The 18,667-nt window shown below is 52.4% G+C and overlaps 6 protein-coding genes across 6 annotated transcripts; 4 read left to right on the forward strand and 2 right to left on the reverse strand.

Moving 5' to 3' along the window:
• Positions 1 to 1,578: 1,578 nt before the first annotated feature.
• PG994_015228 (uncharacterized protein) lies at positions 1,579 to 1,992 on the forward strand (the record flags this gene model as incomplete). Its single annotated transcript, XM_066866635.1, has 1 exon — positions 1,579 to 1,992. The coding sequence occupies one exon, from the start codon at positions 1,579 to 1,581 to the stop codon at positions 1,990 to 1,992; it is 414 nt and encodes a 137-aa protein (XP_066707549.1).
• A 508-nt stretch (positions 1,993 to 2,500) lies between these two features.
• Positions 2,501 to 2,892, reverse strand: PG994_015229 (uncharacterized protein; the record flags this gene model as incomplete). The annotated part of the gene is made up of 2 exons (XM_066866636.1): positions 2,501 to 2,669; positions 2,717 to 2,892. 2 exons carry the CDS (start codon positions 2,890 to 2,892, stop codon positions 2,501 to 2,503), a joined length of 345 nt encoding a protein of 114 aa, XP_066707550.1.
• A 1,208-nt stretch (positions 2,893 to 4,100) lies between these two features.
• On the forward strand, positions 4,101 to 5,105 carry PG994_015230 (uncharacterized protein; the record flags this gene model as incomplete). Its single annotated transcript, XM_066866637.1, has 1 exon — positions 4,101 to 5,105. The coding sequence occupies one exon, from the start codon at positions 4,101 to 4,103 to the stop codon at positions 5,103 to 5,105; it is 1,005 nt and encodes a 334-aa protein (XP_066707551.1).
• A 3,302-nt stretch (positions 5,106 to 8,407) lies between these two features.
• Positions 8,408 to 8,752, forward strand: PG994_015231 (uncharacterized protein; the record flags this gene model as incomplete). The annotated part of the gene is made up of 1 exon (XM_066866638.1): positions 8,408 to 8,752. One exon carries the CDS (start codon positions 8,408 to 8,410, stop codon positions 8,750 to 8,752), a length of 345 nt encoding a protein of 114 aa, XP_066707552.1.
• A 4,656-nt stretch (positions 8,753 to 13,408) lies between these two features.
• PG994_015232 (uncharacterized protein) lies at positions 13,409 to 15,399 on the forward strand (the record flags this gene model as incomplete). Its single annotated transcript, XM_066866639.1, has 3 exons — positions 13,409 to 13,458; positions 13,747 to 14,230; positions 14,899 to 15,399. The coding sequence occupies 3 exons, from the start codon at positions 13,409 to 13,411 to the stop codon at positions 15,397 to 15,399; spliced, it is 1,035 nt and encodes a 344-aa protein (XP_066707553.1).
• Positions 15,400 to 15,895: 496 nt separating this feature from the next.
• Positions 15,896 to 18,053, reverse strand: PG994_015233 (uncharacterized protein; the record flags this gene model as incomplete). The annotated part of the gene is made up of 3 exons (XM_066866640.1): positions 15,896 to 15,982; positions 16,050 to 16,668; positions 16,738 to 18,053. 3 exons carry the CDS (start codon positions 18,051 to 18,053, stop codon positions 15,896 to 15,898), a joined length of 2,022 nt encoding a protein of 673 aa, XP_066707554.1.
• Between the last annotated feature and the right edge of the window lie 614 nt (positions 18,054 to 18,667).

Raw genomic sequence — 18,667 nt, forward strand, 5'->3', positions numbered from 1 at the left:
AACTACGGGGGGCCCATACGGGACCATAGCCACGCCGGCATGGAATTTGACGCAACATGGTGAGACCGGCTGCCAAGAAGCACTTCCTTCCTAATTGAGAAATCGGTAGCTTCGCAAGATGATCAACCCATAAATGGTAGGTTGGATACTGTACTGTATCGTGCTGGTCACTTCTGGTTACTGGACCTCGAGGTACGAAGCCTGGAATATCAGAGTAGCTTTCGGTAGTATCGTCAGGAAACGACGCCAAATGGGTGTGCCTTACCCAGAGATACGGGAAAGTACGAACCAGAACAGCAGCACGAGAGATTCGGCGTACAGTGACCTCGTACTACTCCAGAACGACATACGAGTACGACCAGATGCATTTCGGCTGCCCTTGAACGCCGGGAGTACGTCATAAGGACTGGACTAGCCCAAGCAAGAGAAAAAGAGCTTTTCCACATCCATGCGACAGCAAGGGCCAACAGAATTTAGGACTGGAAACAACCCGTGGCCCTCTTCGCGCTGATGCAGCAAAAAGAGAGTACGGTTTGCCACTGAGTAATTCTGGTTCCATTGCGAATACGTCAAAAATTGGATACTTGGAGACTACGGTTACAAGGCCCTTTTTGTCATGGCTCTGAATCATCGCAACTCCTAGTTCTCTCGTACTGTCGGCTCCCGTTCAACTTCTCTGGTCGAGCGGATGCGGATTCGCTCCTCAGCCTCTCCGCAAGTTGGCCGGGTCACTTCCAGCTGCCACGGTAGATGCTGGCTTCCAGGAAACTCCGCTATTCCTAGCTAGCAGGTAGAGGCGACATCGACGCTGAGAGGGTACGAAGCAGTGAGTAGGACAAGGTCGGGTACGGTACGGTCATCTTGAAGAAACCCCTTGAACCCTTACAGTATCTTTTCTAATGTATAGTCTGAACCGGTTAAGCTGCGGTAGGGCAGATGTAGACCTCAGGATACAGAGCTGCTGATGGCGCCGCCGGTCCAAAGGAGGGGGACAGAACCGGGGTGAGTACTGCCGCGTCCCGTTGTTGGTAGTGTTGACTCACACGAGGCACGTCGGGTCCTCCAATTCCCATCGTGTAGTATGCAGAAAGGATACTGGAGGCCGAAACTACCGTTTTGGTCGCCCGACCTTCCCGAAGTGCGCCGATTTCAAATGGAACCAGAGCCTGATGTTCCCCCGTTCCGCTTACACACGGCAAAACGAACAGATTTGGAGCCCGTTCGCAGGCGTGACTAGGTATACGGCTGTTTCGCGTATTTGCCTGCTACGGCTGGAGCTCGGGTTCCCCCTACTGAATAGACAGCCTAAGCCCCACTGCCATATCGCACTACTGGGTACTGGGCCAACATACCCCAAAGTCACACCCCATCATTACGTCGAGGACAGCATTGTACAAATTTAGCAGCGACGACAAAAACTTTCCATCATTGAACTTCTTGGCCCCTAAACGGGTCCCCTCCAAAATCATGTCGCCAACGAAGAGGGTTATTTCTCCAAATGCAGTCAACAAATGGAATACACCATCGCAATCGCCGCCGACAAGGCATGTGAATGTAGAGGCCTCAGCTCCGTGCTCGATGGCAAAACCCACGCCTCTGCGCCGGAGGAAGCTGGGCAACTCGCAGAGCATTGCTGAGTCCCTGCTCCAGAAATGGCGCGAAACCGAGCTGCTCAGGAAGGAGGAGAAGGAGAGACTGGCCTCGAATCCGAGGGGCCTTCGTCTCAAGGCCAGCAAGTTGACCTTGAGCTCACAGCACCATCAGGTATCGGAATCCTCGCTGGAGCAGAGAACCAACCTAGACTTTTCCTTGTCGGATAGCGATGATACCATTGTCCGGCGGAAGGGATCACCGCGCAAGGCTGGCAACAACAACAAGCCACCCAAGCGAAAGCGGCCCGTCACGGTCTTCGACGAGAGCTCGGAGGAGGAGGCTTCCATTGATAGTGCAGCGAGACATCGAAGGTTGCGAAAGAAGAAAGTGCTGCCATGAGCAAACGAGTCAAACATGGGATGATTCCCATGCCAAGAGAAACCCAATTTCAACAACTATTGTCTCCCAACAGCAGAGAAACGCGAGCTAAAGTGTCACGGGCTATGGCCCGGGTGAAGGCCTCGGCATCCTCGGCCAACTATCGATACGCACAAGCCAAGAGGCCCTGACCATCATGAAGCTATTTCTACACAAGCATAGCCGGAGCCCGGAACGGGCTTCCTTTTCTTTCTTTCCTTAGGTTTAGAATACTCGTATGTAGCAGGATCAAGTCCGTTGAATAAACCCCTTGAACCCTTACTAGCGACTCAAACTTCCCCTACAATTCGATATTCGAAAAGAAAACGCACCGCTGTGTCCAACATCGAGACTGATTTGATTGATAATGTCCTTTCCGACGTCGAGGAGGAGGGGCAGCAAGAGGAAGCCGTGAACACCGGTATTCTCGTACGGCCCTATTTTTTCGCTCTCTTAACCCCACAACATCCAGTCCTTTATTCAGCACAACTTAAACCCGGGATGATTCCCTCCCGCGGTTGTCGGCCTCTGCTGCCTCTCTTGCTGCTTCTTCAACCCTTTCTTGCTTCGCCTCGTAATGAGCAGATACAAAGCAGAAGACAGCCACAGTGATAGCAAAGAGGATCAGAACCGACCCGTAACCCGCCTGAGCGACGCCTCTGTAGTACATCATGGAGTAATACGGGACAACGTCGTTAGCACTGACCCTTTTGAAGGACGGCTGGAGTCCCTGGACTTGGTCGGCAAGGTAGCCCCGGTCACGATCATGACGAAGGCCAGGGCTACCTGAGAGGTCGCGTACGTAGGTAAGACGCTTTCGTGTTCGTGTAGCCACCTCGGGCGAGCCACTATCACGGCGCCGTAAATAGCAAACGCAGCCATGGCGAGTGCCGTAATGATTGTATCAATGAGAATGTTGCTTTGCAAGGACAGAAATTTATTGTCTAGAATAGCAGCCGTAGTGTTGGCATAGTCGGACCGAGCTCGGTCTCGTAAAATGACTGCGAAACGTGCTTGGGCCGAGTTGAGAATTGCAATGGCTAGCGAGAGGAGAGTGAGGAAGAAGATGGAAATCCGAATCCGAATCATATATTTGGAAGACATTTAAGGTCTCTGGATGTTATTGGCAGATTGCGTAGCTAGGTGAAATTCGGTTGTTCCAGCAGACTTGTTATAGTTTAGAAATAGTTGAGGCAGGTAGTGAAGTGTGAGGAATGAGGTATGAGGAGGCTGAGGACTCTATGTCGCTCTCTTTATATAGATATTCCTCATTATATTTGGCTGCCTACTTCCTCTGGAGGCTTCTCATAATGCCACGATTGGTTTGTCATGCTGTCCATGGTTGTGGCTATGTTAAGGAAACGTCGGTAGCTTGCATGGGTCTTCTTCTAATAATCACGATTGCCCATATATTGGTCAACTCTACCCCTATTAGCCTCCCACCTCACTTCGCCACTTTCGCCTCCACTGCCACGTTGACAGAGGCTGGCTGAGGCAGTATTCCTGGGGGCCCAGAAATGGCGAGGAGCAGAAAAGGGCTGCTTTCATTCTTGCATCTCAGGAGACTAATAGGAAGACAGAATTGTCGCACCTCTCAGACTCATAACAGGTGGATGATACTGATCTAGTCAACCGCAGCCACGACCATCTAAGGAAGAATGTCCAAGTTGAGACTACTAACTTGCTGCCGTCTAGTCTATTGCTGGCTCGATCGTTTGAGGACCTCGCGAATGTTGCCTCGGGCTTGATTAAAGAGTTCCCAACGCAGACAAAGCGGCGTAGGGCTCTACTAAGCGAAACACTCTTTTTGGAAGCTAAGTATTCCGGGTTGCAGGGGGATTCTTTTGCCAGTCTCGGTCGTCGGTCGTTGGCGTATGTTCTGCGGCGCATTGCCAGCGTGATACGGATAATCGTCTTTTTTGTGCCCTTCAATCACGTCGTTATGTCGGATAAGAAGTTAATCATGGCATTTGTTGCTGTTACAAGCTCTGACTGCAACTTCTTTTTATTCTTTTGTATCGAAGGCACCTTCCTAATACAGTAATTCCTACCACTATCACGGGCGCTTTCCAGCCTCACCAGCGACGGTGATGCCGCCAGTTCGTAACAGAGCTGCTCGGTTGTCACCGTGGCCGACAACTCCAAGAAGGAGTACGCGGTCACCAACACCGGTCCCTTTAATAGACGAAGGCCCGACCATTGTCGTCCGTGCGGACTGTGGCAACGTGCCCACACCTAACCCCACAGAACCGCCCAGAAAGATCCCGATCGAAGACAGACCCGCCGAACAGAAGGCCAAAGCATGCCATCTGCTCCAAGAAGCCCTCCGGCTCGTACAAGAGGCCAGGGAGTCCTACTCTGGCTTTGATTACACCGCGGCGACCCAGAACTTGGAAGCACTAGCCACAGACAAGACGCCGACCCAGGACCCACAAAACCCCAACAGAACACCCGACTGCTGCAACGCGCTCCAAGAACTTGTCAGCCTCCGAAAGGAGGTACACGAGCTAAAGGAGCTGCTGACCCTGACCACAAAGCCAATCGACTCCACCCCAAAAGGACATACATACAGCGAAGCCCTCGGAAAGGGTCAAGCTACAACAGTGAAGGACCCAGTGACACCCAGACCCCAGCGTGCCTCTGCACCTGGACAACAGAAAGCAGACGACCGAAAGGAGCATACTCTTGTTCTTCTCAAAGACAAAGATCAAGAACTTCCTCAATTCGACCCCGTCCAGATTCGGGACCGGATCAACGCCAAACTCCAGTGTAATGCAATCAAGGGCGTACACGCCTCCCCGAAAGGGAATGTCGTCCTGACCTCGCTCTCTCTCACGGCCTCGCAACTGCTGCAAGAGCAGCAGAGATGGCAAGATGTCTTCCAGGGCTGGTCGATCACGGCAGCCGAAAAGCCAGAAACCTGGCCTAAACTGGTGGCCCACTTCGCAAGGCTGCAAATCAATCAACCAGTATCAATCAATCAGTCAATCAATCAACCAACACCCTCTGATCAATCAATCAATCACGTCCCTGGAAATAACTCAATCAATCAATCAAAGGGTGCTGGTTTAGTTGGATTGATTGATTCTGGTTGACGTTTCTCTCGATATTTCCACGATTTTGGGCTCGAAATGAGGCCTTCTATTTACATATCTCACGATCCTTTTTGGTGTTTTGCTTGGAGCTAGCAGGGGTCGGGGAAGCCGGATCGAGCACCGTAGTCTAAAGCTAGTAAGTTAGAAGACCGTATTAGTGGAATGGTTAACTTTCTAACGCGTTTTAGGTAGTAAACAACATGTTAAGCTTGCGCGATCTTCGGCAACTCTACCGATTGACTGTTTTATCAGATTCACCACCCACGCCGCCGTCGCGATGCCCAATTACCGATTTGCCGATACTGTCGAGCCTCCTACCTGGACCGAACAACAATTACACGCGTTTATTAAGCGTTGCGGCCCATGGTTACCTCCAGATACGCCTGGGTGCCGAACTGCCTGGGTCTGGAGGTTTGGCCTCGATTTTATTAAAGACAAGAAGAGGTGTTGGATCTGTAAGATCTGCGCAATAAAACAACCACCGACCAGCGTCTCTTTCATTTATCAAAACACTTCGAACCCGATGAACCATTTATACACGAAACATAATATCAAGGCGCCTCTTGGCAGTGTTACGAAGTCAAGGAACGAGCTCTCAGATCGCACCAAATCCTCCCAGCGCCGGGACTTAACATCCTTCCTAACCAACCTGAACGCTAATAACGCCGACGATGTAAGGATCATACATAAGATACAAAGTTCCTTCGATAAGGCATACTTTCAACGCCTTATTGTTAAATGGATCGTCGACGAATCCTTACCCTTCCGCAGTGTTGATTCGCCTGGATTTCACGCCGTCTGTAACTACCTTAACCCCCAAGTTCAGGCTCAACAAGCAATTATGTCACGTACTACACTTCGATCGCGAGTTATCCAGGAGTTTAAGCGCCATCACCAAACTGTTATTACCGTACTACAAAACGCCCCTGGTCAAATACACTTCGCGTTCGATGGTTGGAGGTCAGGAACAGACATAACGTATATGGATTAACTTGTTTCTTTCGCGATAAGCTCACAAACCAACCGCGAAAGATCGTACTTGGTATGCCGGAAGTCTCAGGTAGTCATACAGGCGACCTCGTCGGCGCCGCAATAATAAAGCTTATCGACTCGTACAACATTGGCAACAAAGTAGGATATTTCACTCTCGATAACGCCTCCAACATGGATACGGCAATGGATTTTATCGGCAACGCGTATAGATTTGATGGACGCCGTCGCCGAGGTCGCTGTTTCGGCCACATTCTGAACCTCGCTGCTAAGGCTCTGCTTGATCCTAAAGGATCAACAACAGATGACATTCGCACCTTCGATGACTCTGATGATATTGATATCTTAACCAACGCCAAGTACGAGGAGTGGCGCCAGCAAGGGCCTGTTGGCAAGCTCCGTATCCTTATGATCGCGATCGATCAAAGCGACCGTCTCAACGATATATTCCTGACTGTCCAAAAGAACGATTACGCCGATTCTAATAACCCTGCCGACCATCGAAAGAAGCCAATGCAGCTCGTCAAGGATAACCAGACGCGCTGGTTAGGAACCTATCATATGATCAAGCGAGGGATCAAACTACGCCAATACATCGAGATAACGCGTGTTCGATTTTATCAACAATGGGCCGATGAGAACCGGTCGCCTGTGACTGGTGAGATTCGGCAACACGCCTCGAGTAACATACCTGTTTTCCTTCAAGAATGTAACGAATTGAGCTCTGCCGATTGGTCTGCTCTCTCTCGGATCGCCGTGATATTAAAGGACTTTGAGGATTGCCTTATCCAATTGGAAGGCGATGGTCAAATACGGCATCGATCAGGTGGCTTTGAGGGCTCATACGGTCACATCTACCACTACTTATCAGGCTTTGAATTCATCCTTCAGAAGCTGGAGAAATATAAGGAAGAGTCGAGATTGTACCCTGATCCGAGAGAATACGCCATCGGGATCAACGCCGCTTGGTCAAAGATCAATGACTACTACGCCCTCTTACACCACACACCGATATACTACGCCGCACACGTGTTCCATCCAGGTCAACGATGGAGAACCCTCGAGTATCTTTGGCCAGCGCACCCTGAATGGATACACGATGCGAAGGATCAGATTCGAGGTATATGGAACAAGGAGTATAGGGACCTGGATATCACGAACCCTCGGCCTAATACGCCAGCGATACACCAGCCGATCTTATGTGTGAATAGCTTCACCTCCTTCCTGCAACAGCAACGCGAGCAAGCAACTGAACGGCGCCCCAGCAACGACGATCGCGATAACGAATACTTACATTGGTACCAACAGAGCATTGATCCAGCAGATACCGACGCCGATCCGATCCAATACTGGCACACCCATCGTGACCGATACCCTAGGCTCTCGCGAATGGCCCTCGATTTCCTTACGATCCAGTCGATGTCTGCCGAATGCGAGAGATTGTTCTCCTCGACCGGTCGCCTACTCACTCACGCTCGGTCTAGTCTTGATATGGATATCGTGGACATGTCAATGACACTGAGGTCTTGGTATCGAGCTGGAATAATCCAGAATGTTGATACTGTATTCCTATCGATAACAGAAGAGCTGGAGCAAAGGGAGGTCGAGAATCTCACGATAGATCAGGCAGGATCAAGGGCAACTAGGTGGTTATTATCGAGCGATCCAGAGCAGGACGATGTATAAGTTACACGAAACACCAAAAATTATCACGAGATCGTCAACCAGTATCAATCAATCAGTCAACCAATCAACCAACACCCTCTGATTGATCAATCAACCAGCGCCGAGTGGTTGAAATCAGCCAATCAATCAACCACCGTTAGGTGGTTGGATTGATTGGTTGATTTGCAGCCTTGCCACTTCGTCCCGACATCGCTCAGTCCGACCTCCTTCGCCGAGGAGGTAAAGCGGTTCAACGACATCGAAATCCAAGGGAACGCCCGGTGGCTGTCCAAATCGGAAGGCAAAGCCCACTCGTCCATGGTATTTGCCACCCAAGAAGGGGACAGAGCCAACTGTCTAAAGCACGGAATCTGGATCCAAGGCCAACACCTCCAGGTCGTCCGCTTCAAGTCATTCACGCCAAAGACACAATGCCGCAGATGCTTAAAGCTGGGACACGACCCCGTGCTCTGTAGAAGAAGGTACATCTGCGGCTACTGCGCTGGGAAATATCCGACCAAGGAGCACAGCTGCAAGGACTGCAACAGCAAGGTTCCTTGCACTCACGCGCCTGCAAAATGCGCCAACTGCAACCAGACTGGCCACACGGCCTTTGACAAAAAGAAGTGCGAAATGTACAAAGCGCTATGCTAGAGGCGATATCGCTGGTCCAACACAACCTAAATCGAGGGCGTCATAGTTTGCAGTCCCTATTCCAGATCGCCCTGGAGCGCCAATCGCACATCCTCTGCCTTCAGGAGCCCTACCTCTTCCAGGACAAGGGTCCTCAGGGAAGCGGCTTGTACAGCTGTATCTCCCACCCGTCGTTCCGACCGCTCTTACCACAAGAGTCCACGGACCTTTCTAACATACAGAATCGCCCCAGAGTCATGACTTACATCCGAAAGTCCTTTCCCTTTGAAGTGAACCCCAGGTTCGACCTCGTTTCCGATCCCTACATGCAGGTCATGGAGGTGATCACGCCCATATGAGAACTTCTACATCGTGAACATCTACAACCAGACAGATGAGAAGGGATCCTTTACCGTGCAGAGATTTCTCGACCTCAACCCACCAATCACGCCTGCACTAATCGTAGGCGATCTCAACCTCCACCACCCGTGGTGGAACCCTTTGGCTCGGAGCTCACCTCTCTCTGAGCGTCTTACAAGCTACCTCCACGCGGCCCAGGCCACGCTACTCATCGATCATGCTACTATAGAGTCGCAGGGTGGGACATTTCATCGGCCCAACTCCAGGAAAACATCGGTAATAGACCTGGCCTTCTCCATCGGCTTCCGGAGCCTCCATTGGCAGGACTGGTCGTACCCTCCAGGGACAGGATCCGACCACGAGGCCGTCAGCCTCCGAGCGTTCCTCCCAGCATACCAGGGAGCAAGACCGCTTCCACCCCAGTTCTGCACCAAAAAGGCCGACTGGGAAAGGTTCCGGAGACAACTCAGGGAGGTTGCTGTCTCTCTTGAGTCCACCATAGACGCTGCAGCCGATCGAGGCGACTTCGAGAGCGTCGCTTTATCGCTTCAACGGGCCATCGAAGTAGCCACAAACGAATCGATCCCAGTGAAGCGACCATGCGACAGGTCCAAAGCCTGGTGGTGCCCAGACCTGACCGTCCAGCGGATGCGTTATCATCGAGCCTTCCGACGATACAAAAGAACCCCAAGCCGGGAGACGGAAACAGCCTGCAAGGAGGCGAGGAACAGCTACTTCCAGGCTATCGACCGGGCAAAAACAGACCACTGGTTTACGTTTCTGGCGGAGGCCAGTGGGAAGGAAATATTCACTGCGTACAGTTACACCAAACCAAGAACAGACCCATTCATACCCGCCCTACGTTACGAGGTGAGCGGGAAAGAAGAGATCGTCAACTCGTTCTCGGGAAAATGCGAGGCCCTAGTCTCCACCCTGTTCAAGGGAACACAGCAGTCGGGTCACCCTCCATCGTCACCAACACTACCTCCACTTCCTCCACTTCCTCCTCCATCACCCATCGGCCCCAGAAGTCGGGCTCGATCTAACAGCAAAGGCGATTGGCAATGGCCTACCCTAGCAGCGATCGAGATTGGAAAGGCTATTCCGCAGAAGGACACAGCCCCAGGGGAGGATCGCATCAACTGGCGGATCATCCGCGAAGCGCACGCGGCCATCCCGGACGTGTTTTATAAAGCCTACAAAGCCTTGTTCCACAGCGGCTACCACCCTGCAGCGTGGAAGACCGCGATCGGGGTCGTCTTACCGAAGCGCAACAAGCCCGACTATTCCAGACCAAAGGCCTACCGGCCCATCTCGCTCCTTCCTTGTCTAAGCAAACTCCTCGAAAAGCTTTTTGCCAATCGGCTGGCGTACTTGGCAACGTCGAGCCGGACCTTCTAGAGAGCTCGCAGATCGGTGGCAGGAAACAGCGTTCGGCCATAGATGCTGCCCTACTCTTACAACACTATATTGAGCGGCACCGCCAGGAAAAGAAGATCACCACCGTGATCTTCCTCGACATACTGGGAGCATTCGACTTGGTCCAACCAGACAAGCTGATCCAGATCCTCCAGAAGCTCCATCTGCCCGACGAGCTCATCCGCTGGGTCACCCACTTTCTCTGCGGGCGCGAAATCAAACTGCTATTCAACGGCCAGCTTTCCGAATCCTGCGCAGTTTCGGGGCTGCCACAGGGTTCCCCTGTTTCCCCGATCCTCTTCTTGTTGTATGTCCGCTTGGTCACCGCACAGAATGGCACGCTGCAGCTGTCGTACATGGACGACTTCGCCCTCGCAGCAAGCTCGACGTCGGCGCAGAAGAACTGTCGGATGCTTCAAGACGCACTGAGACTACTCTTCGACAAGGCCGATAAGGCGGGCGCGACCTTCGAAGTGGACAAAACAGAGCTGATCCACTTCCACCGCGGCAGACAACCTCTGCTGGACACCATAACGATCCAAGACGACGAGGTGATACCCAAGCCTGCGGTTCGCTGGCTCGGCATCTGGTTCGATTCTGGGCTGACGTTTCGGACCCACGTAGAAAAGCGACTGACCCTAGCCAACGGAGCTCTCCAAGGCATCCAGCGCATCGCCCGCCAGCGAAGAGGGCTCGGGCTGAATGCCCTGCGCCAGTTATACGTGGCCTGTGTAAGCTCGGTGGCCGACTATGGATCCCTGCTCTGGTTCGGACGAAGAGGTTGCCAATCCCTGTGGGAGCAGTACCAGAAGCTCCAAAACCAAGCACTGGCCACGATCACGGGAGCTTTCCCCAGGTCGCCGACCAAGGCACTGGAGGTCGAAGCTGCCCTCCTCCCGCCGGAATGCAGGCACATGAAACTCGCATACCAGTATGCACTCCGCTTTACCAAGCTATCTAACAGCCATCCCGTTAAGCAAGCCCTTACCAACGGACCACGAAACCAACCCGCTCTGGGGAACAACTGCAACTACGGTCTTTCTCAAACCCCAACGTCCTACCCCACACAGCTCCAGTCCCTCATTCTCTTACTGAGAAGTCTCTCTAAATCACAGAACATAGAGAGGACAGACCAATCTTGGTTCCCGCCATGGTATAGCGCATCTCTCCGCCCGGTTATACTCAGCGTGGGGAAAGAGGAGGCAGCGAAGAGACATCGTGAACTCCTCCGAACGATCCCGCAGCACGCAGCTATCATCTACACGGATGGCTCCTTCGACGCCCGAGGGAATCCAACGAGGTCTGCAGCGGGCCTCTGTTCCCTCACTCCGCACACGAGAGCAGCCAAATGCTATTTGTGGAATTTGGGGCCAGGCCTCCGGATTGCGGACGCAGAGTTCACATGCATACACAAAGTCCTAAAACTTGTCCGATCGTGGAACACTCCCTGCTACATCTTTACCGACAGCCAGGTCGCGCTCCGCCAGACGCAAGGAACTAGCTATCTGGCCAGGCAAGTGAACAGCATTGCAGAATCCCTCCAACATCCTGTCCAGCTCCATTGGTGTCCGGCGCATTGTGGGATCTGGGCAACGAGATAGCCGACCAAGCTAGCGAAGAAGGGTCTCCAGAAGCCCCTTCCACGACACGGTCGGCAAGACCAACTCGTATCTCTCAGCTGGCTACAGAGCCAGATTCACCAGAAAGTGAAAGAAAGATGTAAGCAGCTGTGGGACCTCGAAGAACAGAATGAAGACCACGGCCGACGCGCCCACGGTCTGGGGAAGCAGTACAGATTGCTGGCCAGAGAACCACCGAAGTTTGCAATGAAGCCCTTCGACTATTCTGGATTCCCTCGGAGTGTCGCATCCGCGTATGTCTAGCTACGTACAGGCATCGGACATATAACAACTTACCTACGTCGCATAGGGAAAACCGACTCAGACGTCTGTAGATATTGCGCCAGAACGAGGCAGACGACAACGCATCTCTTACTCTACTGCCGGCACTTCAGCAGACAGCGACAGCAATTACAGAGGCAGCTCATGGGGCTCCCTCTCATAACCAGCGTTCTACTCACTACCATGCGTGGACGGGGAGCTTTGCTCTCGTTTCTACGGGAAACAAAGCTTCCCTTTTGCTAAGTTTACCGAACAGGCTGTGCATGGACAGCAAGTTGAGCGATGGAATTTCGGGATTTGGACTCTCCTGGCTTGAAAGGAGTAAGTCCTCATCAGGGCTAGGTTTGTCATAATGTCTGTCATAGCTAGATAGCTGCATACGGACAATAAACTTGATTAAAAACATAAGCTCAGCAAAGAGTTGGCAAGAGGACGTAGGTTTCGCTAGTGACTGTAGCGCTATATGCTTCATTGAGCTGGGCCCGGTCAGCCAATACGGCACGTCAAATATCGACGACGAGATTTGACGGCAGCGCGCTCGCGTGCTTAGAAGGAAGCCGTCATACACAAACCCGGGACGAGGGCCGACGGCGAGGCTCCGCGTACCTTGTCGAGACACCCCCGACACCTGGAATCATCCATCCATCCATCGAACCCTTTCCCTCAACCTCAACCGTACCCGAATCACAACGACGCGATGCAGAGCCTGTCGGTCGGGACAATACACCCTTTCAAGAAAGACGAGAGCTCCGAAGCCTCGGTGGGACATGCCGTCACTTGGGGACCGGCGATTTAGGCTGGGGAGGAAGGAAAAACTGAGGTGCGCGAAGGGAGGCGGAACGAAAATGTCGTAGTTGTACGACGCCCGGAAGGCTTATCACCGGAGGGCGAGGCGGAGACACGAAACGGAGCGTGATGAAACCTATAGAAGTCAGCCAAGATGCACAAGATGCTCCTCTGGTCCAGGTCCCTGTCGACTTGGATATTACGGTTATTGTGTATGCATATAGCCGGATAGGAAGCACGTCCCATACCCTTTAGGAGGTTGAAGCGGCCATGCCGCTCCCTAGACGTTAAACAATACAACAACAACAACATTGACCCGGGCGGCAAGCCGCGTCGATGTGGAGCCTCCGACCTAGATCCCACACTACGGCAGCCAGACCACGTCATGCATGCGGTTAGACCAGTCAGGTAGTGCGCTACTTCATGTAAGGTATGCATTCCAGACACTTCCTTTCTTTTTGGCTTACTGTCCGCCACCCCGCTACGCAGCCAGTCGGACAACCTCTTTGGTTGCCGCTACGTGAAACCGGTGAAGAACAAAGAAAGAATATGGCTGGGGATCAGCAGGCGGTCTACCTCACCCTCGTCACCCCAGTGAGGTAACGACGGGGCCCTATATGACCCCGGCCGCAAGGGGACCACCCGACCAGTAGGGGTTTCGCTGGGTGTAAAATCATCTTGCCCTGTTCCTTGCAGTGACGATGACGGCATCAGTGACAACTGCATACCTGCCGAGAAGTGCGCTGCATCTTCACAGGGCTCTGCCCACTTCTTTAGGACCGCGCCCGCGCTCCCCAGAGCTGCTTCGAGCAAAGCTCCTTGAAGCGCATCCGATTGGATGCTTAAGAAGAAGCTTGTCAGCTTCCACACCCACCTCGCCTTAACAGCTTCACTTCCTTCATTCAACAACAGCGCGAGCGTGCGAACGATGAACAATTCAATGACGACGAGGCTCGAGACGAATACCAGAGATGGGCTTTTATCGACAGAGAACCAGGTGACTTCGACGTCAACGATCCGATCCAGTATTGGCATAAACATCGCCATCAATACCCGAAACTTTCGCGGATGGCGTTGGACTTCCTCACGATCCAATCGATGTCTGCGGAATATGAGAGGTTATTCTCATCAGCTGGTCGCCTGCTAGATGATTCGCGCTCCAGTCTTGGCATTACTATCGTGGCATTCTCGATGACCTTACGATCTTGGTACAGGGCTGGTATCATCCGCGATATTGATCCGATATTCCTGTCAATAACAGAAGAGGTGCAAAGAAGGGGCCTGGAAGCAGCTGGATACGAGGAAGCGCGCGAGAGAGCCACCAGGTGGTTGCGAGAACATCTAGGCGCTGACGCCGATGATCAACAGCATGTTAATTAAGATCACTATTTTCATTAACCTAAACAACCAACCCAACAACCAACCAACCAAGAGCCTGTGGTTTGCCAGATAAACCAACCGAACCACGACATTTGGCAAATCAACCAACCGAGAGCCTGTGGTTCGATTGGTTGGTTCATTTACAGCCTTGGTGACGTGTCACGGCCGCATATGCATCATTGTCGGCCTTGCGCATCGATTCCGTTCCGTGTCTCACCCGAACTGATCCATGCCCCGACAGCCAAATAGAAAGCAAACGCGAGACTCGAATGAGCATCGTGGGCTCGACGAACATATAAACAAACCACATTCTGTCCATTTCTTCCTTTCGAGCTCGTCATGTTGCAACTTTCAATTCTCTACAATCTTGGTATCTGTTGCTGCACAATATTCTACACGTTGCTCTTGTCCATAACGTCTTCATTCAACCTTCAATTACTCTACGATTGCTTCGCAATGCCGCATTGTGAACCTTGTGACCGCCCCTTCAAGACCAAGGCGGCCTGGAAGCGGCACGTGGTAGATTCACCCACGAACTGCACGCGTCAACCAAATGTCGAAGTTGCGATCGGGTCTTTGTCAGCACAGAGGCCCTCCAGAAACACTTGGAAGACTCGAAGATCCATCGGAAGGGTTCAGCGAATACTAAGACCAATCAGCGAGTCTCCCAAGTGTTGATCGATAACACAAACACATCGACATCATTCACGTTCCCCCAGCTGCACCAAGCTGTTCTCGACGAGTCCCTAGAGCTCGTGCCTCCGCCAAGGTTTTCCAAGAAACTTGAGATGGCCCAGCGACAGTACAAGACGCACGTCACAGCCAGGTTCACCTGTGACCACTGCGCCGCGGGTTCTGTTTGGAGCAGCGGCATGGTTGGCATTGAGATCCGTGGCTCTCATGACAACCAGTATTACAGCGCCATCGTATATAACCAGCGCTGCAAGAGATGCAAGGGTCTTGGTAGCATGGAGCTGGACGAGGGGACGTACATCGAACGTGTCTCATACCGACTCAAGAAGTGGGCTGGCGTCAAAGTGGAAGCACCCGACTACTCGAACAAGGCAACACCCCCCCATCTTTCAGATCTGTGTGAAGCATGCAAGCTAGGGCGATGCAAGATAGGACTTAAAACCAGAGGAGAATCCGCTATCTTTTGAGCCCGCTTCCTTCCATCGTGCACGTGGCTAGGGTGGACAGCAGGCTTGCTCTTGCCCAGCCGAGTTGCGACCTGCCTGACTAACTCATTCAGGCGCACTTGAGCATGGAAGGGCTGTGGATTGCTTGCGGCATAACCATAGGTGACGTCATCGGACTGGAGTTATATGTCCTGTGCAGCTTGGATAGGGGAAATTGTACACAGTGGCGAGAGACTAGGGCTCAATATGTAAACACCAGCAACCAATCGAGCTACTTTTCATCAAATACGACATTGTTCATATACGATAATCGTATGACGGTAATCATACTTACGCAAGGGACGAGGTCATGACCTTCGTTTGTTGGACAAATTGATGATATAGTCGCCCTTGGCGCCACAATATTCCCAATCGGCTTCCGGTAGGTTGGCCGTGGGGCTGCACGCGATGTCTTCCGCGCCGGCGTCCCCGGTGGGTTCTAACAGGCGAGGGTTTATCGGCCCACATTGTGTCTCCTCTACGGCTTCTTCTCCGGGGCTCTGGTGGCGCTCGCAGGGTTCGCTCGCTGGGCCTCCTGGTGTCCCTTCTTTGTCGTAGATGCCCTCTGGCAGCACCGGCACCGCGTCTGGGAGCTCCTGCACGTTCCCGTGCGTGATCGCGCTGGTCCGAACCTTAGGCGGCTTCCTCCGAGACGCGCTGGCTTCACTTATCCGACGTTCGTATACCGAGATCTCATAAGTGTCCAAGGGCGAAGCTTCGCTACCTCTGAAAGAGGCCACTTGTGCATGTGGAGTTGGAGCCAGGGGAGTCGGCATTTGCGGAGATGGAGCTGATAACGGCGGTACTAGTACCGGCGCTACTGGCAACGCAGGCGCTCTTTGCGGTGCAGCTAGTACGGGGGCCGTGGCTCCATATACTTCTGCTGCCAGGGGACCCGGATTATGAGTTGTTGGCATCGGATCCCCTAGTGTCGGATTTGGCGCCATAGTAGGGCTCAGGATCGCGAGATCCTCAAGGGTACGGGCTATCGGAATAGGATGTGCTTTCGGCTTGTCCCAGATGTTTGCTTTCAATGGGGTCCTCTGTGGCGCCCATGGGTGTGGCGACAGCTGCTTGAGTGTCTCCTCAAAAGACCTGATGCGCAAGGGGGACACGCTGGTATAAGTCGAACTCTGCTTATCTGGAAAGTTTTTGTCACATTCTGGCTCAGAGCTTCTCCTATCCTCTCTGGACTGAAGCGCATTTTTTCGATGGCCAACCCACGTGGTGTCCCGCGGCTTTGACTTCAGACTAACCGGGATAGCAGGACAAAGGCATTTGCTATCCCGGCTGAGCGCCTACCAGTTCTTAAATCCATACCTTTGGGCGACCCAATTTCTAGCGTCGTGAAATGATGCTTCAGGATAGTTTTTCCCTTTCGGGGCGTTATCCCGATGAAGATCGAATTTAGGTAAGTCCCGTGCCGGTACCCAACCGTAATTCCTCTCTTGTTCAAAGTACATGACTGGAAACTCCCTTTTCCAAACGAACTTTGAACCGTCAGCGTAGTTCGGTTTCCATCCAATGATCCTTTTGTAGCCATCGAAGTTATAGCAACTAGGCGGGTCGTGCTTGACGAGTTCCGATGCGCCCAGTGTCCAATGTCTGCATCGGTCCGGAAGTCTGTCCCAGCCAAGAAGCACGACAGCCCAATGTTGGTCTTCGTATTTAGCATAGTATATGTGCGAGGTCTTCGGATCGGTGATGGGACTTTGCGAACAGGGCGTTACTGCTGATTGGCTCGGCTTTTGTGTGGAAGATTCGATTTGATCCTTTCCACTAGCCTCTCGTTTGTGATCGTTGCGTGGAACATATCCTGCTGCATACTTCTCGTTGAGCTCTGTATTATGCAGCTTGCGGAGCTCGTCAGTGCAGTCGGGGATGTAATGCGCCAGTGCAATCATGGCCGGTCTCCTGTCTCGGTTAGGGTACCCATGTATTTTGCCAGCGAAGTGCTTTGCTGCAGCAAGGTCCGCCTTCTGTTTGAAATGGATCTTATGTTCCTCGCAAAAACAGACCCAGAACTGTCTGGATTTCTGGGGCCACTCGATGATTTTGTCCCACTCGTTGTGATCGACAGCGTTTTTACGGACGTCTGAGCACATCATCGTTTTGATATCGGACGCCCGTGTTGCAAACGCCGATTCGGTGCTGCGTTGCCTTTTCGCATACGGGCTGTTGTCCCCATCAGCCATCCGCTTAAAGGTTTCTGAGACACATTTCAAAGAATCCGGCGTTGGCGTAACTTGAGGTACGGGACGAACGACGTTACCCATAAATTCCCAACGGCAGGACCCATCGTTCGTCTTCATCTCCGCCTTCGTCTTCAGCTCAACATCGGGACGCTGAACGTCCCTGGATTTTGCTCCAGCGTCTTTCTGGGGTTCACCCAAGACAAGCAGGCGCTGTTGACTTTTTTGTGGGTTGAGGGACGCTAAGCTGCGAGTGTTGTCTTGAGCTTCTTGACGATGGCAAGCGTCTAGTTCAGATATATACTTCACGTAATTGGTCGTGATGCTAGCCATCTGAAGTTCTCGGTCGGCATCTGACATGAAGCGTAGCCCGGAAAGGGCCACAAGCTCCTTACACTTCCATGACTCCAGCCTAGCATACTCTTCACGATATCGTTCCTCCATTACTGCACAATGCCTCTTCCGTTCTTCACGAGCGTTAAAAAGGGTTAGCTTCTGAGGGCTGAGACATGGCTACAGTGATGTAGTTGAGAAGGGGAGGGGTCGATAAGCTTTACAACAAGCTAAGGGGCATAAGGCCACCAGTATCGATAAGAACTGTGCGCTTGAAGCAACAATTGGAATGATGATGTGGCGTCGGGCGGCGCTGCCAATGCAGAAAGAATGATATGTTTGCCGTAGCTGCCCAACGTTAGCAATAGCTTAGGGTGTGTTATGAGGTTTTGATGATTAGCATAAAGTTGCCGGATTGTGAGCATCACCTTATAGAGTCGTCAATACCGTCATGGACTTGGTGGTGAGTAAGGGTACGCCCCGTCTGGGTTTGTGTGAAACAAAGCACCTTGTCTCGTAGTGCGGTTGCGTTAGTGGTCTCGGTAGTGTGACGAGATGTGATAGAAAGGATCAGACGCGTGCCACGAAGCATCGAACAGGGACCAGGAGGATATACTGACGTCAATCCATTCTAATGTTCCTGGACGTTCGCATGCGGGTGAAAGTGTAAATTTTATTTCACATTGCCGAGCGTGAGCGTCAACATCCAGCTCGGTGCAGAAAGA

The sequence above is a fragment of the Apiospora phragmitis genome (assembly GCF_038363925.1).
Source record: "Apiospora phragmitis strain CBS 135458 chromosome Unknown utg000016l:1.0-887042.0:1.0-888152.0, whole genome shotgun sequence".
Classification (NCBI taxonomy): domain Eukaryota; kingdom Fungi; phylum Ascomycota; class Sordariomycetes; order Amphisphaeriales; family Apiosporaceae; genus Apiospora; species Apiospora phragmitis.